The 26126-nt window shown below is 43.5% G+C and overlaps 1 protein-coding gene across 3 annotated transcripts in view; it reads right to left on the bottom strand.

Annotated features, from left to right (window-relative positions):
• Positions 1-26126, bottom strand: part of NRCAM (neuronal cell adhesion molecule) — a 515870-nt gene that overhangs the window by 128942 nt on the left and 360802 nt on the right. For all 3 annotated transcript variants that reach the window (XM_029616764.1, XM_029616763.1, XM_029616765.1), the window contains exons 16-20: positions 25234-25358; positions 19906-20007; positions 15532-15729; positions 13360-13430; positions 566-791 (exon numbers count right to left, since the gene is read on the bottom strand). In XM_029616764.1, coding sequence (XP_029472624.1) covers positions 566-791; positions 13360-13430; positions 15532-15729; positions 19906-20007; positions 25234-25358 — 722 coding nt within the window. The remainder of the gene's footprint in view (positions 1-565; positions 792-13359; positions 13431-15531; positions 15730-19905; positions 20008-25233; positions 25359-26126) is intronic.

Below are 26126 nucleotides of genomic sequence, written 5' to 3'. Positions count from 1 at the left end.
GCATTATGGCTAGTCTGTCTGTCTCTCCCCCTCTCTCTCTCTCTCTCCACCCTCAGTGGCTACTGATAGTAAAACAAGGTTCCCCCAGTGGTTGTATGTAGGAAATGGCACTTATCTGAAAGTGCAAAAACATTATCACAATTTGCAGTAACTTAGCTCTTCACATAGGTATTATTGCAATAAACTGCCTATTAGCATAAAACACACCCCTTTTCCTATCGCATGCAAAAATTATAGCATTTTGATAAATCAAGGCCTTAGACCTTAAACACAAACATCTCATAAAGTACTCTATAATTTAATTACAGACAACCTTCTGACCCCATATCATGAATGCATACTTTTTTATATAGATAATGATGAAACTCAAAGACAAGTTATGATCCCTTAACATTCAGCTACAAATCTGCAAATGTTGCTCTAGCAGTTAATGAAAAATATGTTGTCCCAAATACTTTATTAAAATGTATAAAGCACAAATTTGTAGAATTATGTTTGTGAATATACACTGGCATGTCTAAACACTTTCCCCAATATTGCTAGTGAAACACTATGAGACACTTACAGTCTTCTCCAGAATGTCCAATAACTATTGCAGGTGCTGGTGCATATCCAATATTATTTAAAGCCTGTACTTGTATCTCATAGGGGACAAAAGTTGGTGTGCCAGACAGAATGTATTTAGAAACATTTGCGACGACAACAGATGTCCACTCATCATCAAAATCTTTCTGACGCCATCTGACTTTGTATTGAAGGCCGGGTCCATTAGACAGAAACCCTTTCAATGGCTATAATTAAATAAAAAAAAAATATTCAATTATAGTATCTATTTATACTTGAAAATAAAAATTTGACATAAAGGAAATCACATTCAACACTGCTCAACATAGCTTTCTTTTACTGAAGTATTACAGAACAAAGTATATATGCAATGTGGACTATTCAACATTTGGAAGAAGTATTCCATCTTATTTCAAATAAGTAAGAGAGATGAGTAATTTCAAATGTAAAAACAGTTCATATAACATAAATCCCCAAGGGTTGTATCATTCTGCAACTGCAGAATGATTATTGACAAAGAGAGGTATATATTCAGTGGTGTGATGAGCAGCAAGCTACCTGGGTAACATTAGTTAAGATATTCAGCAGGAAAGCAAGTCCCACTGAATATACCCTGAAGGGCATCTAGCCTGCTGTGATTGTGCAGGCACAAGAGAAACAATATAATTAGCTTGTTGCTGCATAATTTACAACCTGCCATAGAATCAACATTCATGAACACTTTCACAACTCTTAATTCAATATTTTAAACAAAGCTGAGTGCCTGTCTCCCTTTATCTTCAGCTTTCTCTCTGCTTTTGCTCCAGCCCCTCTACAGTAAACAACCTGCAGAGAATGTTCTCTTTCTGTTGTTCTCCCCATCCCCTTACTCTTGCCCTGAACTGTAGGGAGCATTAGGAGTAAAGTTGGAATGGACAGAGAAAGCAGAATGTTTAATTCCTCAAATATCTCTTAAATCCTTATCAAACCAAAGATGATTTTGATGTAATTACTGGATGGAGTATTATTCCTTGAGAAGAATTAGATCTTTATACAAAGGTTCTTGCACTTGCAAATTTTGGAAATTAGCAATTATTGATGTCTCACAGCAGAAGAAACAGTGTTAAATGCAATTCATAAAAGCCTTAATGACTGACACTCTTGCTGACAATTTACAAACTTGTGCTAATTCAAACCCTTTCTGTATCTGTTACCATGTGTCCAATATATGTAACAGAACCATTAATTAGCATGATACACTGCTGATGTTGAAGGTACTTTTAGCATACAGATACTTAGAAAGACAAGGACATTCTCATAAAAATATAAAAAGGATGGTTGCACTAATTCAATTCAAAACTAAAGTAATATTTCACAGTTAAAAGTTTGTAATGTCAACCTGATAAATTGCTGATTTTTGTATTTGTTTTACTTTTTATTTGAATATAGTTTAATATTGTTTAAAAATGTGGATGTATTCAATTAAAAATTGAATATTTTTGTAGTCAGAGTTATGATTATGAAAAATTATGCAAATTTGCCACATAATTGACACTAAATTTTGAAAAATCTGCCACAGAATTTGCTAATGCTAGCTGCAGAATTTTGAAAAATCTGCCACAGGAAACCAGGACTCTGGATTTAACTCTTACATTAACTATTATTACATTTTCTCATTGTGGCATCATGGGGTAACTAGTTAGACCTGGAATGCAAGCAGATTTTCATCCATAGAAATAAATCTGTTTATGGTTGCTCTCTGATTTATGGGAATATTCTCCAGAGGATTACCAGTGACATTTTCTTATGAGGACAAACTGATAGCATTAATAATCTCCAAGATACATTGATAAAAAATATAGCAAAGTCCAATAGGACTGGAAAAACAAGCAATTCATCTACTGGGAGAAAGCTATTCATGGCAAATGGTAGTACTGGGGTATCAATGTCCTACAAGGACAAACAAATCAAAGCCATAACCTTGGACTTTACAACAGGTGAGGTGAGGTTCAAAATTTTGGGAGCTTGAAGTTTGGAGTTACATCACAACCTTAAAGAGTGGGGTAAATTGTTAACCCAAGATCCCATACGAAGCTTCAAGTTACCTGAATAAGTTTATCCAGACAGCGTTAGACCTAGGGATGTGAATCGTGTCCTCGATCGTCTTAACGATCGATTTCGGCTGGGAGGGGGAGGGAATCGTATTGTTGCCGTTTGGGGGGGTAAAATATCGTGAAAAATCGTTAAAAATCGAAAAACCGGCACATTAAAACCCCCTAAAACCCACCCCCGACCCTTTAAATTAAATCCCCCACCCTCCCGAACCCCCCCCAAATAACTTAAATAACCTGCGGGTCCAGCGGCGGTCCGGAACGGCAGCGGTCCGGAACGGGCTCCTGCTCCTGAATCTTGTCGTCTTCAGCCGGCGCCATTTTCCAAAATGGCGCCGAAAAATGGCGGCGGCCATAGATGAAAAAGATTGGACGGCAGGAGGTCCTTCCGGACCCCCGCTGGACTTTTGGCAAGTCTCGTGGGGGTCAGGAGGCCCCCCACAAGCTGGCCAAAAGTTCCTGGAGGTCCAGCGGGGGTCAGGGAGCGATTTCCCGCCGCGAATCGTTTTCGTACGGAAAATGGCACCGGCAGGAGATCGACTGCAGGAGGTCGTTCAGCGAGGGTTCCGGCGCCTCGCTGAACGACCTCCTACAGTCGATCTCCTGCCGGCGCCATTTTCCGTACGAAAACGATTCGCGGCGGGAAATCGCTCCCTGACCCCCGCTGGACCTCCAGGAACTTTTGGCCAGCTTGTGGGGGGCCTCCTGACCCCCACGAGACTTGCCAAAAGTCCAGCGGGGGTCCGGAAGGACCTCCTGCCGTCCAATCTTTTTCGTCTATGGCCGCCGCCATTTTTCGGCGCCATTTTGGAAAATGGCGCCGGCTGAAGACGACAAGATTCAGGAGCAGGAGCCCGTTCCGGACCGCTGCCGTTCCGGACCGCCGCTGGACCCGCAGGTTATTTAAGTTATTGGGGGGGGGGTTCGGGAGGGTGGGGGATTTAATTTAAAGGGTCGGGGGTGGGTTTTAGGGGGTTTTAGTGTGCCGGCTCACGATTCTAACGATTTATAACGATAAATCGTTAGAATCTGTATTGTATTGTGTTCCATAACGGTTTAAGACGATATTAAAATTATCGGACGATAATTTTAATCGTCCTAAAACGATTCACATCCCTAGTTAGACCTGCTATCCATCATGACCAGATTTATCTGGCTAAACTTAACTAGGTATCATTGAATGTCAGTACCACCTGGCTAACTTTAAACCTCGCCCCTGGAATGCTTCTGCACAGTCTAATGTTATGCAAGCAAATTTAACTGGGCAATGGCTTGCATGGTTAAAACTTATCTGCCATAGGAAACAAAAGTATAAAACATATTCGCTCACATAAAGGTAAATTTTTAAAGAACCGCGTGGGTGTCCATGTGCGTGCGGTTCCCAGTGCGCATATGGATGCGCTGATTTTATATCATGTGCACGTCAACGCGCGCGTGTTATAAAAACGGCTACCTGCGCGCACATACGTAACCGATTTTATATTGGCGTGCACGCAGAGGGGGGTCGTTTTATAAAATGTGCACGGCGACGAACTGGGCCTTTCCCCAGTTCCCTCCCAGTCCGCTCCAATAAAGGAGCGGACTGGGGGGGGGGGGAACTTCCTACAAACCCTACCTACCCTGCCTGCCTTTTCCCTTCTCTTTCCTGACCTCTAAATCCTCTCTAATTGTTGTTTTTTTCCTTACGAAACTGCTCTCTGGAGCAGTAGTAAGTAGCATGCGCCGGCTGGCTGCCAGCACGCGCTTCACCGGGACAGTGCCACGTGCATATCTTCCGGGATTGGTGTGTCAGCTTTTTAAAATCAGCCCGATAATACCAGAGAAACCCCGACACATTCAGACATTAGAAAATCACATTCATAGCTCAAACTGTACATACATAACCAAGACTATCAATACATAATACCTTATAAGTGATGAAAATTCCAACAAGAGGAGTGTAACAAATCAACTCCTTTTCATCACCTGTAAGGTCTAAAATTCTTTAATGTCAATTTTACAATGAATACCTCTAAATGTGTCTGTAACACCGCCCACCCTAACCCCAACCCACCTCCCAAAAACTCACCCCGAATCAAAATGGTCCATATATAGAGTATCAGAATAAGCACGTGACGCATGCCAGCCGAGGAAAATTAGGAGTTACATGTGTCAGTGCTGGCCCTGCCCCTTTTCCACCTTTTTCTGGGCATGCGTACATCAATATACGCGCGCCTGTCCCAGCTATTTAAAATTCACGTAGCTCCCGTGGAGCCCACTTACAGGCGTGTGTGGCCATTTTTGTGCGCGCAAGGCTTTTAAAATCTACCTCTTACCATTTAACCATTTTAAGAAGAGATCTGTGTAGTCTTGAAAGCTCATATACTAAAAGAGTTTTTTATGCTGGTTTAATAATGTATCATAGAACTGGAATCATAGTAGTCTATCAAGTAGCAATGAATAAATGTGAAAAGATCAAGGCAGTCTGCTCCTTTTGGATATTTGCTTAGAAAGAGTATGTTACACAACCTTACCTCACCACCACCATATCATGATTAATATTTAAGGGAGACTCAGGGATCATTGCCATTACTAGATAGCATTAAACAGCTGTCATGGGGAAGACAATTTTCAAATCAATTTAACGTGAGTAAATACCAATTTACACATGTAAATTTTGCTGTCTGAAAACTGTCTTCCCTCAATATGGCTGAAAGTATGTGTGATGTTCCTTACTAAATCGTATACAGCTAAAGTTATGCACGGTGTTCTGGGAGTGTGTTATGGTTGGGATCGGAATATAAAATGCAAAGATTGCATTTTATGTCTATGTGAATTAGTTTCTATACAAAATCTACCTGTACAAAAAGCAAGTGCATAAGTGTAAGCTTCAAAGTGAAAATATTTGCCTACTTTCTCTTTGAAAGTTGGTGTAAAGTCTGCAGGTAAAAGTACCTGTAAACAGTGTGTCCTAAAAGCAGACAATTTAAAACTTGCCCCATAATTATTAAAATATGCATAAAAATACATATATTCCTTCCATGTGCACTGTTTTCACATGATAAATGTCTCAAAGGGACATGTTTTATATTGAAGATGCTACAGAATTGCTAGAAAATGCCATATAACGTGCCATAGAATTTACCCTTTAGTTGTGAATGAAAGCTTTTGTGTTTGTTAAATTCAATTTCTTTCAAATCAAGGCCACCATAATTAAAGGTTATTAGATCTTATTTTAAACAAGAGATTAATAGTTTTCCTTAATACTCTAATTCCTTTAATCTTCTTATGCTATGATAAATTTATTTAAAAATATATCAAGGCCTATACATACAGGGGCAATTTTGAAACTACATGGGTATGTCTGCCAGTGGATTTTAAAAGAGGAACTCCCCACAGAGTATCCCTTTGACAATTTGGGTCAGCAGAGGAGCTTGGGTATTTATGTACCTGCGTACTTTGCACATGCACTGAAGAAGTCACAAAGCACTTGCAGTAAGGAACATACAGTTTTCCAAGATACGTGCGTAACCCCCGAAAACCTACCCCTGCATGCGCCGAGCCTATTTTGCATAGGCTCGGCGGCGCGCGCAAGACCAGGATGAGCGTATGTCCCGGGGCTTTCAAAAATGGGCGGCCGTGGGCGGGGCGGGGGCTGGGGGTGTGACGGCGGTCCGGGGGCAGTCCATGGGCGGTCCTGAGTCCTCCGGCACTGTGGCCTGTACCGGGGGATGGCGCGTTGGCCAGCTGCCGGCGCGCGCAAGTTTTTCAAACAAAGGTAGGAGGGGATTTAGTTAGGGCTGGGGGGTGGGTTAGATAGGGGAAGGGAGGGGTAGCACGCACAAATGTACCCCACCATGCAACATTTTAAATCTGCCCCTAAGATGGTAAAGTTTAAACAGGTGTACGGGCACACATGCGCACTTTCGTTGGCCCGTGCCAAGTGATGGAGCCATTTTATAACATACACGCATATATATGATCACATATAGAAAATAGTCTGATCAGGCATACATGTGTATGCAATTTTAAGTGTGCGTGTGCCTATGCATGCAAGTCCCACTTCTAACGTGTAAGTGGATAAATTTTAAGAGACACACACACTGCCATTACCACTTTGTTCCCATCTAACCCAGGTAAGGAATAGGACTTCAAACCCCCCGCCCCCCCCCCCCCCCCCCCTAGTTTAATAACCTCCCTTCTCTCCTCTTAGCCCTGATGCTTAGAACCCTGTGGTCTGTCTATTTGTCTTTATTTTATAATTTGCTTGTCATCCATGGCAGAAGTAAAGTTACACAGCAGGGGACCCCCAGCGTGCACCAGGGCACATAAGTATTTATGCACAAATTTCAATGTGAAATCCAAGAATGCTCATGCCCTGCCCCTTTTTCTGGAACTTTTCATTTGTGCGCGTAGTGGCAAGTACGTGCATTCTCGGGCAGCATTAAAAATCTGTTTGGTGCACACTGACCTGACTTATGCCCATATCTTCTGGGTTTGGAGCGTGCCAGGCTTTAAAAATATACCTTTAAGAGGATAACTTTCAAACAACTTTGTGCAGCAGTTTATACACATGTATATGGCTGTGTACAGACTTGATAGTATTTTATAACTTGCACATATCATATACATGCATTATTATAAAAGACACGTATCTTTACTTTGCAAGATGTTATGACTGCGCTGCCCGCGGGTTCCCCCGCAAGCAGGCTCCGTTTACTCACCCCATGCTGTCTTTTCTAATGCCGCCGATATCGGACCCCCCCACCCCCGCGTGGCAGGAGCCGCGGACTTTCCTTCCCTATGCAGCCCGGAGGCCGCCCGTGCTTCTAGTCTTCACCGCGGCTGGAGCAGCGGAATTTCCAGCTTCCTTTGGGGCCCGGGACCGCCCCAAAGCTGCTTCCATCTTCGCGGCATTTAGGCCACAAGCCCCGGTTCCATCCGGCGGCTGGAGCCGCCCTCGGGGCTCCCCGCAGTGGCTGGAGCCACTGCCACGTCAGGGCCTGCCCCTCAGGCCCTGCCTGCATCTGTGCATGGAGTCGTAAGTGCAGGCCGCTGTCCGTGGTCCTGCACAGTTCTTCCTGCTTTCCTTAGGCGCTGACGCATGCCTCTCTTCAAGATTTAAAGGGCCAGGCACAGGAAGTGTGCTGGCCCCACCTGTCATTGGACTTCCTGCTCCAGCCCTATAAAGGGCTGCTCCGTCAGTCTGTTCTTCGCCTTGCATCGGAGTTACTTCACTCTGGAGGCTCCTGCCTGCCAGAGCTCTGTCAGGTCTTCTATTGTCTTTGTGGAGCTCCTCATCTCGTCTTGTCTTCTCATCATGCCACGTCATGTCTTCATAGCCTGAGGTCCTCGTCCAGGTGTCCTGGTGTCCTGTTATGATCGTCTACGTCCTGGTGTTCTTGCCTTCCTGGATGTTCATTCCTGTGTCTTCGTCTTCTCTGCTCCTGAGCCTTCTGGTCCTGTGGGCCGGACTCCCTCGGATGACGTCTTTCCTGGGTTGGAGTGGCCTGCAGGTGGACTGGTGTCCTGCGTTCTCGAGTCGTCATGTCCTGGATCTTTCCTGTGCTGTCCCATTCTCCTCGTGGTCTGTGACCAGCCTGCTAGGGCTGTCTAGGGCGCGCAGTGGGACAGGGTGGTCCGTGACTCAGTCCCGCGGGTGGCCTGAGTAGGGCACCCTGAGAGACAGTGCCAAAGTCTGCCTTCCCTACTTCTCATCTCGTCTGGATTCCAAGTTCCTCATTATGTCTGCACTTCAGCGTCATGTCTCTGATGTCGTTGCATCGACCCTGGTCCGGGATGCCGTCACATCGACCACTGGTCCGTGATGTCTTCGCATCAACCTTGGTGTTACGTCTTCAATAGTCCTGGTGTCATGTCTTCAACCCAAGTCTCGTCTGTGATGCCGTCGCATCAACCCAATCTTCATGTCATGTGATACCGTTGCATCAATCTTCATAGTCATGTCTTCGTGTCAAGGCCTTCTGCCCTCAACCTCAGGCCAGGCCTGCTGCTCCATGCTGTTCGCAGCAGGTCCGAAAGGGCTTGGAATGGTCGGAGGACCATTCAACTTCCAACATCCTCGGATGTTGGCCTTGGGAGCTTGCCGGCCTGGCAGAGGGTCAGACCGTCAGCCATGCGGAGCCACTGTCAACCCTTGGCTCGGCCCTGAAGGTCTGGGTCTGGGCTGAGGCCCATGGGCACATGAAAACCCCCCGTTCTCAACACAAGATACATGCATATGAATGCTTGTGAGTACATGCAATACTATCAATAAAACAAATTTATATATTGAAAGCAAGTATTTCAATGCATTCAACGTGCATTCTTTCCCCACCTATTTTCAAAATATATGCATGTATACTTTAAGAACAAAAATATGCATGCTTTAGTGAAATTAATAGTTTTCCCATTATGCCACCAGTTCACCCAGTCCTTCCCCAGGTCATCAAGAACCTCCTGATTCGTCAGTCTGAACTTCCACCAGTTCACCAGGACTTTCCACTTAGCCAATATTATACAATAAACAAGTATGTGTTATGAACGCGCCCAGTGAGCCCTGGGAAGGGCGTAGAGGCGCGATCGCTTGCTCCTGAGAGAGAGAGTGAGCCCTTGGGCCCCGAGGTAGCTCAGGGAGGAGCCCCAAGACATACCCCAAGAATGGTGAGCAAGTACAGGCATGGGTGGAGCAAGAACACAGGAGGAGGATGAAGGGGGTCCACCCTCTGTTGAACCAACACATACTAGTGAGGATAGACAGAGGCAGAGGGCTGAAAACAACGAGGTAAGGTACCGGAATAGGAGATTCTGGACCCAAGAGAGTAAAAGAGTCAGAGTACATAGTGAAACGAGAACTCCTGGAACTTGGACGAGAAGAGGAATCCTGGACTGGACGAGATGAGATGGGACTCTCGGAGAGTTGGACAAGACGAAACTCTTGAAGACTTGGACAAGACAAAACACTTGGAGACTTGGACAAGATGAAACTCTTGAAGATGAAGAAGAGACAAGGCTCTTGGAGACTTGGACGAAAAGAGACTTTCGAAGACTTGGACAAGATGAGACTCTCGAAGACTTGGACGAGACGAGACTTTCAAAGACTTGGACGAAACAAAACTCTCGAGGACTTGGACAAGACGGGACTCTTGAAGACAAGAGAGAGTGCTGTCCCTCAGGGCGCCCTACACAGCCCAAAATGGACTGGTCAAAGACCACCCTGTCCCACTGCGCGCCCTACACAACCTGGAAGGCTGATCGTGGACCACACAGAGAGCGTTACGTGTACGGAATGGAGAAGAGGGTCAGGGCAGCACTTGAGAGAAGTCCAGCCAGAGAGGATTCCAGTCACCTGAAAATGGACACCAGGTGAGATGGATTTACTCCTGGGAAGGTCGACTGGGGATGAAGTCTGGGGGACGGCAAAATTGCTGGTGAATTCTTCTGGATCGAGATAAGGAGGGAAAGAAGAGGGTACGTGAGAGGGTATGCCTCAAGCACAGGTCATCTGGACATCTGGAACTCAGAACTAGAGGACATCTGGATGTCTGGACATCAGGGTCTATAGACATCTGGATAGATGGACCCAGGAAGAGAGAACTACTGGATGATTAGAGATCAGAGGGTCGTAGAGAAAAGGATGATGGACATCAGGATGAATGACGTCTGGACACCTGGACATTTAGATCACTTGAAACAGAGGACATCTGGACATCAGGACGTCAGGAACGTCTGAGACATCTAGGTACGGACAAGGAACCCCGAAGGCTTACGGGAAGGGAAGCCAAGGGCTGGAAAATACCACAAGGATGATCCGATGAGGAATGAAACCTGGAGCATCAGACAGAGACATCAGGAACAAGAAGACATGGAACATGAAGCCTTCCGGAAAGGAGCAGCAAGATGGATCACGATTGAAGCAGTGGAACTCCATGGACGAAGGAGAAGCTCCATGGTGTGTGTAATTCCAGGCCCTATAATAAAGGCCCTGAGGAACTGAAGCAGGGCCTTTATATGGGCAGGACCAGGAAGAGCCCTGAGATGTCATCTGGAGGGCACAGGAGTATTTCCTGTCTCTGGCCCTTTAAGAAGAGGAGAGAGCTGCACGGTCAGCCCCTAGAGGGATTCCTGAAGGAAGATGGGCGGAGCTAGGCCTATAGCGACGTCTTGGAGGAAGGTGAAGGCTGGCGGCGGCTCTTGCCGCTGAAGAGGAGCTGCGCTGGGGCAGGGTCCGGTCCCGAAGAAGAGGAGACGGCGGCAGCGGCTTCCTGCCGTGAAGAGGAACTCCGGCGGTGACACTCGGGCCATGGAGGAGGAGAATCCTGGTGGGGAATTCCCCCGTAAGGGGAAGGAGCAGCAGCAGTGGTGGCAAGGCCGCGAAGATGCAGGGAGGCACGGCTTAGCAGCGGTCCAGGCCGCGAGGGAAGCAGCACCATTGGCCCAGCACCAGGAAAAGGTGAGGAACTGCCCGCGGGGTGAGGTCCGCAGGCAGGGGCGTAACAGTATGATATCTATTACCCAATAATTAGCAAGTGTAAATTTATGTAAGTTAGCAAATGTATGCACATGTCCTTTAAAATTGCAACTTACGTGCATAACTGTTTGCCCTACGACACTCCTTGACTGCCCCTTTTTTACACATGTATAAGTGTGCGCAAAAGGTAAAATATGTGCATACTTTTGACTTTTTTAAAAATCTGGATTGCACAAGTACAGGCCACTTAGGAGAATATATGCTCATTTGTACCCCTGTAACTTTTTGAAGATTACCTCCTACAGCTATTAGTGTGTACGAAATGTCTTGCAAAGGCATTAAAAAGACCCGCAAGCGTATGCCAGCTCGTGTCAATGGATGCAGCTATTTTGTAACATACGTGCACATATGAACGTATGTTATAAAATCAACTGCACGCGTGTACATGTGCACTCAATTTTATATAGATGAGCACATGTGTGTGTGAAAACCGCGTGTATCGCGTAAGTAGGGGGAACTTTATAAGAGGTGTGCACCAAGGCTATTTACCCTTTTCCCATTTCATTTCCAGTTCGTACAGTGTAGGGACAGGACTTCCTAACCACCCTAGTTTTAAAGATTCCCTTCTCCCCTGTTAGACCCGACCCTTAAAACCCCACTGACTAGCCCTGATTTTTCTATTTTTTGACTTACATTCCAGCAATAGAAGAAGTAAAGTTACGCGGTGGGGTCCCTCAGCACACACTTGTGAGCGTATTTACACGCACAACTCTTGGTCTTCCCCCGACACGTCCATACCCTGCCCAGACACCATCCATGCCCCGCCCCTTTTTTGAACATTTTTATGTGTGTGTGTACTGGGAAATATGAACATACCCGAGAGCTTCTTAAAATCTGTGAGGCATGCGCTGGCCCGAGACACACATATTTGACGGCTTTGGCGTATGCAGGGCTTTTAAAAATCTGCCAGTTAGCACATAGGATCACATTAAACCAGTCCCCTGAACATTAGCAGATATGACTCAAATTAGTGTCTACCTGCATTTAAAAGAAACAACATGCAAAGTATGCTATAGCAAGCATGCATGAAACAGAATGGCATGCTCTGTTCCACACTCTATTTCAAGTATGGTTGCTGATACATAAAATTTAATGTTTTCCTCAGAATAGATTTTAAATATTTTGTATGCATGCTGCATGTCAAAATCCCCTAGGCTAACTGGCCTAAAGTGAATGGAGTAGTTAATACAGGTGATTCTGCAATCCATTAACAGGGTCATTTTTCGAAACGTGATGGGCCGTTATCGCGTGCGGTAACGACTGCATCACGACGATAAAATTTAAATGAGGGAAAGGAAGGGGTTTGGGTGGGATTTAAAAAATGTTGGGCCCGGCTGCACTGCGGGTGATAATGTTTTACACATTACCGCCGGCAGTAGCACCGGAAATAACTACACCTTTTGCAGGGGCACTATGGGGCCATTAGTGTGCGCCGCGGCCGCAACCGTGGTGGGCGAAAATGCACCATGGCAATGCACCCGGGTGCACACTATCACACCCGCAGCCCCTTTTCTGGCCGCAGCTCTTCATTCTCCTATATTTATAGTGGAATGAAAAATCTAGGCCTAAGTTTGAACTAAACTTTTTCAGTTGGTGTGCATGCTTTTAATGTATGATCACTCTTTAAATGGTGTTTAAGTGTGCATGCTAACTTTTTTAGATCTTGTACAGAAAAAAAGATTAGATTAGATAATGTTTATTGCAATGGCCCCATCATGTACTGAATCTACAGAATTGAATTTGTTGAAAACTTTCTTCCAGTAAAAATTACAGTTTTACCATTCTAATATGAACAGTTAATTTAAAAGTTATGAATATTATAGGGTCCCTAAACTCTAAATGTATGTGTGATTAAGCCTTCTAACACTTGCTCTATAAAAGCTTTCCCCTAATTTGTATTGTAAAAAAAATATTTTTGGGTGGGAGAGGGGAGAGGGGGGAGGAGGGGAAGCCTCTCAGTTCTTTGTGCTGCTCAGGCCTTCCAGCTTCATTATAACTGGGCTCTAATCAGGTGCCATGAGCCTTGAAAGGAAGTAGATTTAGAATTTTTACTTCTTGGAAAATCTGGACACAGACCCATAGTCCTGGGTACAAAATAAGCTCAACCAATAACTTACTTTATTATAAGCATCCTTATTGTTTATAAGTAAATATTGTGAACACTATGCTATAATATACATAGATAAGTTAACTTACCTCCCACGTAATCACCAAATTGTCAGGTTCCGACCCTATCCCTTTAACACCTGATGGATTGACATCTGGCTCTAAAAATGAAACATTTACATTTAAGCAGTGTGCCACTGTGAATTTTGGTTAAATCGGTCAATAAAATAAGGTAGGTTACTGTATTTGTCTTTCACCTATTTCTATTCATACTATATGTTTGAAGGAATCCTTTCCAATCCCAGTGCAGCTTAGTTTGTGACTCATTCTGAAGAGGTTTCCATTCAAACAGGAAACTGCTTATTAGGACATATTATATCTATCTATATACATATATAGTGCAGCATCTTCTCAGATAGCTTTGATCAATGCTTGGCAAAAGAATGTGAATTTAAATGAATGGCAGAGTAGCGCAACGTGAACATTTTTGTTTTGGTTCTTTTTTGTTTGTTTGTTTTGTGAGGGGGAGGGGGTTTCATTTAAGGTATTTTTCATGTTTGGTTTTGTTTTCTGAATTTAAAAAAATGATTAAAACGAAACCCCTCCCCCCAAAAAACCAAAACAAAATAGGATTCCAAGAGGCTCTCTACCCTCCCTCCTACCATCAAAGAAAAGCCCAGGGCCTAGGCCCAGCTAGAACTTCTCTGAACCTCCCGCTGACCCTCCACTGTCAGCCCATAGAAATTTAATCCGTGACCCGGACCTACTCTGCTGAACCTACCTGGATCCAGCTGGGGAATGCTTGAGTCCCTCTGACCCCTACTTCTGGCCTTTAAAATGTTTCATGGGCCAGGGTTCTCCCTAACCTCTATTCGCCCCATTCATAACCCAAGTTAGAAGGGCAAGAAACATTAAAAATAGTTGCAGATGCCCACACGATGGCACCAAAGTGAAACCACGGTGTCCTAGAAAATTTTAAGGGCAGGCATTGAGGGTTGGAGTGGCCTGGGCAGGCCCAGTCAGGTAGGCCTGAACCTTGGGCTGGATTTTTATGGCTGAGAGGCCCAGGAAGTCCTCACCGGAAAGGCCTGGGCCCCGAGCTCTTTGATAGGCAGGAGGGGGGTTAGAGGGCCTCTGGGAGGCCCTTTTTTATTTTAGTTTCTGGTTCAAAAATATCCAAAATCTTTTGGGGATTTTCATGAGAAGCTATCTTCGGTTTGATAATTAATATGCTACCAACAGATTCAGTTCTTGCTACTTCTGTAGATATTTTTATTAAAATTCAACTAGGAGAATGGTACAGTGAAATAGAAACATAGGGTTAATTCCTGTATCTGATTCTTACTTTACAAGACTGCAGGGGCAGGAGTGTGCCATAGGCAGTGATTACAGTGTATGGGAGAAAGGATTCCCTACTGTCATGCAGAATTGAAATATGATGGCTATCTCAAGGGTGCACAAAAGTGGAGTCATAAATTGACCCCTTCAGATATATGAACCATGCTGCCATGGCTGAGCTATGTAGGACAGAAGCTTAACTGGGGAGAAAATCTCTGGCTGCCAGGATTGGTGGTCAAATTTAGGAATCTTGCTCCTCTCTCTATCATAAATAGCAGTGAGAGGAATTAAAACATGTTTTGATATGGCTAGGAGCTGGATATGCGCATAGCTATTAGTATTATTGAGTACAAGCCAAAAAAGCAGAGTTTATGCAATGCCCCATAACAAGAATTCTATAATGAAACAAACAAGTCCGTGTATTTCTCAGAACATAAAGCTGCCTGTACCTTAAGAAAAAAAAAAAAACAGATCTTTTCTCATGGACCCAAACATTTTGGTAGCTGACCTCTGCTCCTCCCTGGTAATATGTTATCCTTAATATTCTTAATGCAATCATTTTGTGAAGTACATATGTCATCTTTGTTCATGATGCCATTGTCGATACATCTATTTCCTGGGAAATGGCTTGGTGACATCTGGTCCTCTGAAGAAGTGGCAGTGTTACAGTACTTTCTCCTGGTGTTCCACAGCCTTTGGTTTTACTTTGGCTTTGGCTGCTGTTCAGTCTACTATCATCCTGTCCATGTTATGAGATCTGGTGGCAAGTGCAATAGGACTGGATGTTTTGGTTAGCATCCCTTTCAACCTAGGCAGGTACGTTTGCTGTACCCTGATTTTGCACAATCATATTTTGCTTATCTTTAAATACTTAGCTGCTACCTGAAGAACAGAAAAGTCTTGAAAGAAGCATTATTTGCTTACCTGCTGCTTTTGTCAAGTATTGTTCAGATGTTTCACTAGGTTTACTTCTACCAATATTACTGACAGCAATAACACGGAATGAATAATTCACATATGGGGACAGCTGCAATAGTGCCGTTGTCTGGGTTCCAGGGACCTCAGTCTGATAATGCCATATACCGGGTTCATGCATTTCATCTTCATACTCAATAATAAACCCTGCCAACGAAACATGAATTCACAATTTTAAAATCAAACATTTCCAAGCAAACAGTGATTTACATTACAGCATGGCATAGTAAATAATATATCTAATATGTGAAATAAATAATGGTAAGTGATCAGTGTCTTGCGCAAATACTGGAACGGCTGGAAAAGGCCATGAGCAGGGCTGCAGTGCTTTAACCACTTAAAGAGCCCTGGTTAAACGTTTGTGGATGGATTCCTTTTTTTCCCCCCATATTTGGATTTTAGATTTAATTCCTTGCCTTTCCAAATCCAAGGCAAAAGTATGTTAAAATCAGGTACAGCATGTATTTCCCTGCTCCAGAGGGCTTACAATCTAACGGGCCGATACAGTAGAGTGCGCTCCGGTGGAGCGCAGTTAGCCCGGGTTTCACCGCGTGTTTTCGCAGCGCTAGTTTTACCCCTTATTCAGTAAGGGGTAATAGTGCGTCGAAAACGTGCGGCCAACCCCCCCCCCCCCCAAAACTAATAGCGCCCGCAACATGCAAATGCATGTTGATGGCCCTATTAGTTATTCCCGCGCGATCCAGAAAGCAAAATGTGCAGCAAAGCCGCACAATTTACTTTCAAAAATTAACACCTGCCCAAAGGCTGGCATTAATTTCTGCCGGCACCGGGAAAGTGTACAGAAAAGCAAAAAAAACTGCTTTTCTCTACACCCTCCGACCCAAAAATAAAACAAAATTTTAAATAAAAAAAAAAAATTTAAATCGGCCCACGACCCGCGGGTCGTAAGATGGATGCTCAATTATGCTGGCATCCATTTTCCGAACCCGTGGCTGTCAGCGGGTTTGAGAACCAACACCGGCAAAATTGAGCATCGGCTGTCAAACCCGCTGACAGCCGCTGCTCCTGTCAAAAAGGAGGCGCTAGGGATGCGCTAGTGACCCTAGCGCCTCTTTTTACCGTGGGCCCTAATTTGCATAGGCCACCCTCATGAATCGCGCGCCCAGGAGAGTGGCCTGTGCACGTGCCAGGAGAGCCGGCACTCACCGGCTCTCCTGCGCGTTTTTCTGTATCAGCCTGTAACTTTGTACCTGAGGCAAAAGAGGATTAAGTGATTTGATGAAGGGCCCAAGAAGCATCAGTGGGAGTAGAGAGATCTGAGTCCTGGCTTTCCTTTTCCTCAGGCCTATGCTCTAAGCATTAAGCTGCTATTGATCACCTTCTTCACTCGCCTCCTTGACCCCATTACTATCCTCCTTCTCTCCTCCCTGTTAATCTGCTGCGGGCTTGTTGCTGAAGTTTTCCGCCTCTGTTTTGACTGACTGTAGGGCAGCCACACACAGTCTCCTACTCCACCTCCAATGCAAGCAGAGTTCTATCTTCTGCCAACCCATGTGAGTACATACAGGTGCAGTTTCACCTGCTGTAGGTGCAGCTCCACTGTATACTATCACCCCATAGCAACACAGCTATGGCGCCGACCACAGCTGTGGCGCTGGCCATCCATTGCTCCTACCATGTGACAGGGGCTGACCAATGGCACCGGTAGCCCCTGTGACATAGTAGGTCAAAGGCTATTGGCGCCATTTTGATGAGAGGCAGGCCGGACAGCCCGAAGGTGCAAATCATTTGCGGGACCCCGCTAGACCACCAGAGATGTTAGTAAGTCTTGGGGAGGGATCAGGATGGTGGGGGGGGGGGCTGTATTTAATGTATTATAGTACATTTTAATGCTTGGGGTGGGTTTTTTGAGCTTCGTTTTCCCGCGTCATTTTTTGGGCCCGTTTCGTTTTTCCGCGTTTAGTTTTTTGTTCATTTTTCCAAAAAACTAACCGAGGAAAAATGAACTTTACCCTGAAGCGTCCGACTCAAAAAATGACCCGGTAGAAAAAAGCGAAGCTCATCTCTAGTTATTAGTAATTTTTTCATCTCGTTTTTTGTGAGGTGTTCATGCCATTGCTGTTACTACTTTGCCCCTTTCATAGTGCCTTGGGCTGTTCATGCCACTGTTGTTGGTGTCATTTGCCTCTATTTTGGTGCCTTGAGATAATCTTGCCACTCTGGATACCCTCTTTTTGTGCTTTGGGGTGCTCATTACACTATTTGTGTTGCTTTGACCCTCTCATGGTAGCTTAGACTATTCATGCCACAGTTGGTGCTCCTCTTTTGGTGCCATGAGGTGTTCAAGTCACTCTTGGTGTCTTGGGTTGCTGTTGCCTTTGTTGCTGAGCCTTGTCATTGAGTTTCATAAAATTTGGATGCAAAACCCCAGCATTAGAGTCAACAATATGATGCTTTGCTTCCCCCATTGACTTTAATGGAAGCAAATGAACTGCTGATCTAAACCAAGCAGAACAACTGAAACAGGAAACTGAACTGAAAATATGAACTGAACAGATGGGGTTGTTTTTTTCCATGCATACACCTAGTTTCTATGTTTCTGTTTCAGTGGCAGCTATGGATGAAGGGTACTTGTTAGGTATATGAGAGATAGAACATTGGGGCATAGATTGCTTTGTTCACTCTCAACAGTGGAAAGGCAGGGGGAACATCAAATCATGGAACCTCTTGACTGGTCTTTGGGGTAGAGGATCAGACTGTGGAGGGTCATCTTGAACCCTAGAGTACCGTTGGAGCTGGAATGTCCACTGGTACATAAACTGGCTTATGATCTCACAAAAATTTAACACCACCTCAGAATTGCTACAAAAAGTGTACATGGGAAAGTATGCATGAAGAACAGAATTCTTCCCCCTATCCTCTGCTTAATGAAAAGGGATACACCATAGGTATTTTTGTACCTAGATGCCCATGTAAGCAATTTTTCAAAAGAAAAACTACATACTTAAATTTTCCTTGAAAATTGCCTAGTGGGTCTATTCATACAAAAGTATTCATGTACATTCCACTTAAGTTACTGGAAATTGTTCCTATAAAAAGTATCACTTGCTACAAAGCCTCCAGTTTTCTTCAGGACCAGTATGGCTATTAGAACTCTACATTTAAGTCAAGTAAATATAACTATTGCTTTTAACCGTTTACATAGTTACCCATCTATGGCTACGAGGTATAATAACAGTATGCATAATTGAAGTCATACATTAAAAACAAGTATTGAAAAATTAAATAATTTGTCATCAAGTTTTTATGCTAAAGCTGAGCTGTGAAATTGCTAGTGTGATCTCTGCATCTTTTTTCCCAGGTGTGTCTGTATTAGGGGCATAACGTCAATGTTATAATCCCAGGAACAGGAGCGGGGCTGGACACTGGTGAAACAAGCTGGTACAGAAATCTTATGCCTATCCTGTCACCTTCCTCTCAGGTGGCTGACAGGACTTAGACAGGAAGAAAGGACACATACCAGGGTACTGGAAGGTGCCCACAGGAGTGGGACAAACCTGCAGCTGGAACGGAAACAGACATTCTAGAACAAAAACAGAAATAGGACAAGAGAAGAAAAGGCACGATATATGGCCTGAGAGTGAGGCAATGTAAGGCCTCAGAGAAGAGCCAAAATAGAAACATAAGAACCAGAATCTGGGAATACAAAGAATGAGTCAAAAGCAAGACAAAACTGTGACTAAGACCTGGAGCTTTGGCAGAAATAGACAAGAAACAATAATACAAGGCAAGACAAACATGAGGCCAAGACTGAGAATAAGAGCAATGTGAGACCAAGACTAGGACCCATACCAGGAATTGAATCCAAGACTAGGACCCACACCAGGAATTGAATCCAGGACTAAGCCTTGGCACTGAACATGTGTGAAGTTGGCTTATAACTGAAGCAGCACCAAAACAACATGGCCGCCAGCAGGAACTTCAAGCTATAGAGCCTGGAAAACTAAGCAGCTAGTACACAGTGAGGGCCCCTGTTGGCAGGAGGCAAGAACTGCCAACAGATCCTCACAGTCTGGAGGACTGAAGATGCTGGCTATTAAATGTCAGAGAAAATATCCAGAAAGTTCTAAATGACCAAACAAAGCTGGGATTTCAAACTAAACAAAGGCATTGTGACTTTTGTTCAAAAGAACATTTTAATTGCTCAGGTCTGAGTAAATTTGAATGCAATTTGTAAGTAATCATGACCTTTTTTCCTAAGCTATCATGCTGATATTTTCTTTTACGAACAGTATAAATTATCTGGAATATAAAGCCATGCACAACCTCTAATCCAATTTTAATAAATGCTAGTTAACATACCTAAGATAGGGCTGTTGTTATCATTTCCTGGTATCCATGAGAGCTGTACACTTCTATCAAGATGCCCCGTCAGCTCTAAATCAAAAGGTGGATCAGGATAATCTGCAAGCCAAATACAAATTTATAAATAAATATTAAATCATACATCAGTTGTGGCAACTATCACATTTCAATATACAGTAAATAAAGTCAAGGATCATATTTATACTTAATCTGTGCTAACAGGATTCACGTGACATTTTCATGCAACAGAAATGAAACATAATAACTGATGTTGCTGGGAACTCACAACCAAAATCAGCATTGTACATGCAAACAATATTTAAGGTCACATCTATTTTTTATTATGTTACAGAAACCTTTGGCATTGTGAGCAAAAGACTCTGTAATGTGATGTTCTCCAGCATTTACAGTTTATTAATGATAGAAGATGAATGAAACTCAATTTATCACAACATATAAAGAAAATAAAGAGCAGCAGCCACTGAAAACAAATACATTTCAGTCAATTGCATGCACAACACAACAGTCTTTCCTCTGATTTAAAAAAAAAAAACAAAACAAAACCTACTTTCATTCGTGGACAAATCTCTTCAACATATCTGATTTCTGTATATGGATTCTAAGTCATAGGGTCTATGCAATAAAACGTAGCACTGAAAATATTGTACAGAGCAAGATCCTCAAGTCTCATCTCATAGGTCTGCACCAAAAGACATATGAGACGAGATTTGACCTAGGTATGAACACCAAAAGGAGAGGAGAGACAAGAGTACATGATGCAGATTTTTAAATAACTAAAAGGTATTAATAATGCATAAGAATCAAACCTTTTAAGATGGAAAGGGGGTAAACTCAAGAACAATGCCAGGAAATATTTTTTTTACTGAAAGGGTGGTGAATGTCTGGAATGCCCTCTCAGAAGAGATGGTGAAGACAAGAACAGTAACAGAATTCAAAAGGGCATGCAATAAACACAGATGGGGGCGATACAATAGCTAGTGCATCCATTTTCCTAACCCGTGGCTGTGCACAGGTCAGAAAAACGGATGCTCTAAAACTGAGTGTCCGTTTTCCTAACTGGCTGACAGCCACCTCTCCCAGGCACCCACTGCTGAGGAGGCACTAAAGGTGTACAATTTTTCCTAGTGCCTCCTCTTTACCACGGCACCCTATTTAAGTATAAATTTGGGCACCTGGGAGAGGTGGATCTGTGTGTGTTCAATCATGACTGCCCGTTTAGCACGGGCTGATGTTGCAGCAGCCTGAGAGGATCCTTAGTGGCTAGAAGATGGAAATGAAGAAAGGGGTAAACTGTGGGTGTAACATTTTTGCATGGGGAAACTTGTACTTTAAGTAGTGGCAGTTACAACCCTAAACAGAAGCAGGGGGATAGCTTGCATGGAGTGACAAAGCACTAAACCTCTGCTGGGCTGAGAGAGAGAGAGAGAGAGAGAGAGAGAGAGCAAGAGAGCGAGAGAGAGAGCGAGAGAGAGAGAGAGATTACATAGTGCCTCCTCCCTAGACAGGTATTTGTATCCCTATGGGAGGCCCACCTAGTAACTCGAGGTGAGGTTTAAGTATTAGTGTAGGGGATTAGGGGCCACTTTCACATTCAACGTGAGACGTATGAACAGAACAGTGGTCTCTTGTGAAGATTTGATGACCTACGGAGTGAGGAAACTCACTCCAAGATGAGATTTGTGCAATGTTCTCTCCACCTAACTTGATGGACTCTCTACCTGGGTAACAACAAGCTAGGTGGAGATTTAGACAGCCAATTCCTGGCTGTGTATATGGGTGCGGTTAGGTTGACGTGGGTAGAGAATTTTAGGCCACTACCACTTATTTTCAGCTGTAGCCACCTAGCTTGACCAGTCAAAACTAGGCACTGCCACAGCAGCCCTAAAACTGGCTGGCCAGATCCTCCCTGCCTCCTACTTGAAGTTAGAAGATAAGTAGGGAACCAATAGTTACCCACCCTTTTAATCCTCTCTCCCGAATTTAGAAGGATATAGAAGGAGTTAACAGCCCCTGCCACAGTCCCTCCCACCTCTTGCTTAAATGCAACTGTTTGGTGGGGGCTCACAATCCCCCATGACCTCTCCCTCCTTTCACTGGAAGATGAATGTGTGGCACAGGTGGGAGAGCAGAAAGCACCCTCCCTATGATGCCCACTTTTTTCCACCCAATTCTTTAAAATAGAAATCCAAAAAAACATCATAACGACTACCCGCTTCCATAAGATGCCCTAAAACCTCCCCAGGCCAAGCTGGGAAAATAATGCAGGCTTATCTCTTCTTGGCTTGGCATGCTGCATTGCTCTGACAAACACACTGTTTGGTAAAATTTAGCAAGATAAAATAGGAGTGTTTGGGGGGCATTTTGGGGCAGGGCAAAGTTATCTAGAGTTATCCAGATAAGTCTAGTTGTAACGCAGAACTTTGCTAAAGTTATCCTGGCAAACTTACCTGGATTATTGTCTGGGTATACTCAGCAGTGCAGCTGAACATACTCTGATAACTTACCCAGACAGCTCGCAGCTGAATATGGACCACTTAGACACCTAAGTTTGACTAAAATAAGCACCTAAATTAGGCAACTAACTTTAGGAGCTCAGCTTTTTTTGACTATCAGTTTCGATATAACTTATCATTTGTTTGTTTTTCCAAAGGCATTTGAAAATCATGTTTGAGAGGCTTTCTACTATTTCTGTGTATATATCGAAAATCAAACTGTGTTTCTGGGATATCTTAGACAATTGTTGCTTTGAAAAACTCTAGACAATAACAGGCCCTGGAGAAGGAAAACTCTACTAGGGAATGCTGGACACCTAATTCCCAAAGGCAAGAGGTCATCCATAACAAATATGAAAAAAAACAAAAAAAAAACTTAAAAGCAAGAGAACAATGAGTTTATTTGGATGTAAGGTAAAATAAAAATGTAAGAGAAGCCTAATATGGTTGGTTGTGATGGTCTTTATTCCTGTAGCAAATCAGAATATTTGGAAACTGTAACATAAAACTAATTATACTATTACTGAAAATTATTTTTTCTAGAGATTAATCTGCTTTTGAAAGCACTGTTCTGTTTGATATCAAATTTGTGTGAAATCAACAATTCTGATTTTTTTGTCTTCCATTTAAAAAAATCATTTACACAATAATATTTTTCCATTATAAATAATCATCTGAGCTGCTGTGAAAATGATACTGAATATCATGCTATGCTGCTGTTTATATAAGTAGCAAAGTCCTAACCCACAGCTGAATCTTTTATAAATGAGAGTCATTTGAAATCTGTTAAATAAAATATCTAATCTAAAACACCACTGGCTTAGAGTTAACTGAATTAGATTATGTGAATATCCTATCAGAACATGACAACATTACAGTCTTAAAAAGAAGCACATTCAGCAAAACAACATGCAAAGGTGTTACTCTGAGGAAAAGAAAAAGAAAATGTTGCAGTTTTTGCAGTAGAGCAATGTGAAATATGTTAAAAAGAGTAACAGAGAAAGGCTGGTATTAGTTTACCGTAAATGACAGCTGGAGTTGGGGTAGCAGCTGGAAAAATATTAATATACAGAATTTCATTAAACGGCAGTAACTAACACAAGCAGGTAACCAGGATTTGAAACCTATTGCAATTATATTTCACATGCATAACAAAATAAAATAATTGTAACTACTAGAGATGTGAATCGTGTCCTCGATCGTCTTAACGATCGATTTCGGCTGGGAGGGGGAGGGAATCGTATTGTTGCCGTTTGGGGGGGTAAAATATCGTGAAAAATCGTGAAAAATCGAAAAAACGTAAAATCGCAAAACCGGCACATTAAAACCCCTCCCAAGCTGGCCAAAAGTTCCTGGAGGTCCAGCGGGGGTCAGGGAGCGATTTCCCGCCGCGAATCGTTTTCGTACGGAAAATGGCACCGGCAGGAGATCGACTGCAGGAGGTCGTTCAGCGAGGGTTCCGGCGCCTCGCTGAACGACCTCCTGCAGTCGATCTCCTGCCGGCGCCATTTTCCGTACGAAAACGATTCGCGGCGGGAAATCGCTCCCTGACCCCCGCTGGACCTCCAGGAACTTTTGGCCAGCTTGGGAGGGGCCTCCTGACCCCCACAAGACTTGCCAAAAGTCCAGCGGGGGTCCGGAAGGACCTCCTGCCATCCAATCGTGTTCGTCTATGGCTGCCGCCATTTTTCGGCGCCATTTTGGAAAATGGCGCCGGCTGAAGACAACAAGATTCAGTAGCAGGAGCCCGTTCCGGACCGCTGCCGTTCCGGACCGCCGCTGGACCCGCAGGTTATTTAAGTCATTTGGGGGGGGGGGGTTCGGGAGGGTGGGGGATTTAATTTAAAGGGTCGGGGGTGGGTTTTAGGGGGTTTTAGGGGGTTTTAGTGTGCCGGCTCACGATTCTAACGATTTATAACGATAAATCGTTAGAATCTCTAAAACGATTCACATCCCTAGTAACTACTTTATAAGCATGCACACCTGAAGCAAGGACTGGCGCTATTCCTAAATATTTCAATTTTTACTCCAGAAACAGATTTATAAAAATAAATTAATAAATAAAGGGTTTCCATTACAAAACTCCAACTTTCATCTTAAACAAATTTCTACCAACTGCTAAGCTTTTTAGAATTTAAATCTTACCTCATTAACCATGTTCTCTTTTATGTCTACAATGTCATAAGTTTTATGGCAAACTGTTTACAATATTATTTATTCCAGACATGAATCTATCTGAAGAATAGTGTTGAAAGCTCGGAAAATCATCCTCAATGGACAGTTTTTTATGCTAGCCCAATAAAAGCATTCAAAACCTGTCAAGAATGGGACTATTAGTATTCTTCTGTTCTGACACAACTGCAGCATCGCTTTCCTCTTCCGACTGTTGGGGGGAGGGGAATTGGATTCAGATGCCGACCATCACGGGGCTTGACTTTTATGGTCTGAGGTCCTGATACGTATAAGGGAAAAAGCACAGGACTGCTCCTACGGCCAAGTCCATAAGCAAAGAACGTTAGGCAGCACTGTCTGAATTTTCAAGAAGGCTCATCACCCAGTTAAAAATGTTGCTAAGCAGTCATTTTTTATGGGCTAGCGCACGGCTTGGGGATAACTGCACGGAGCGGCAGTGGCTACCCTTAAGAAAAACATGGAAATAACCTGCACGGAGTGGCAGTTACAACCATAAGAAGCTGGCTGGGCAGACTGGATGGACCATTTGGTCCTTTTCTGCCATCATTACTATGTTACTATATATACATAAAACCAATATACCTTATTTTGTGCCTTTATTCTATAAAAATATACTTACCAACAACAGTGAGCATTACACTAGCAAAAACACTGTCTAGAGATGTATTTGCTACACAAGTATAGGTGCCTTCATCCTTATCCGTTGTGTTTGTAATCATCAAATGATCCTTACCAACAATAAACCTGCCAATAAACATAAAATGATAAATAACATTAAGAGTTCTTCGTTACATAAAATGTTTCCTATCAAATCCCATCTTCCTCTCTAATGCCCAAGTTAATATTTCCAGCCCTACTATTGACGCAATGATGAGACCATAAGGTCCAACTCTCCTATCAAAAGTATTTGGATCAGGGAATAACATTTGCTGCCACAAAAATATCACAAGAAATTATATTATACAGTTCTCTACAAAATGATTATTATTCTGATAAAATCAAGATGGTCACAAGTAATATTTCACATACAAAAGGAAACATTTACTTTAATTAGGGCCATTCCTGGTAGGGATGTGCATTCATTTTAGATGAAATAGGGAATATAGATGATATTTCCTATTTCGTTGCAGTTCGGGGGGGGGGGGGGGCCTGAAAGTGAGGGGGATTAACAAACTGGAGTGGGGTTGAGACTGGTTGGGATGAGATTAGGCAAGACAAATTGGGGGAGGGGGAGGAGAGAGTATGTGTAAAGGAAGACAGGTAGAGGGGAAGAGAATGATATAAATACTCTGTTTTATCTACACATGTTCCTTGAGTGCACCTGAGCAGCTGAACCGGCAACATCCCACCTCCTACTACCTAGGCCAGCTATGTCATTAGAGGGGAACAATCTTCCCCTTTCTCAGGACACCGGTCACTTTGGCCAAAGATGGTTCTGACTCTCACATTGAAGGTTTTTTCTCAAAATGGTCCCCACCTGAAAAATAGTGAAGACCATTGTACTAGGGGATT

Source organism: Rhinatrema bivittatum, chromosome 9 (genome assembly GCF_901001135.1).
Source record: "Rhinatrema bivittatum chromosome 9, aRhiBiv1.1, whole genome shotgun sequence".
Lineage (NCBI taxonomy): Eukaryota > Metazoa > Chordata > Amphibia > Gymnophiona > Rhinatrematidae > Rhinatrema > Rhinatrema bivittatum.
Note: the sequence above shows the minus strand (reverse complement) of the source record. Positions and strands in the feature narration are given on the sequence as shown.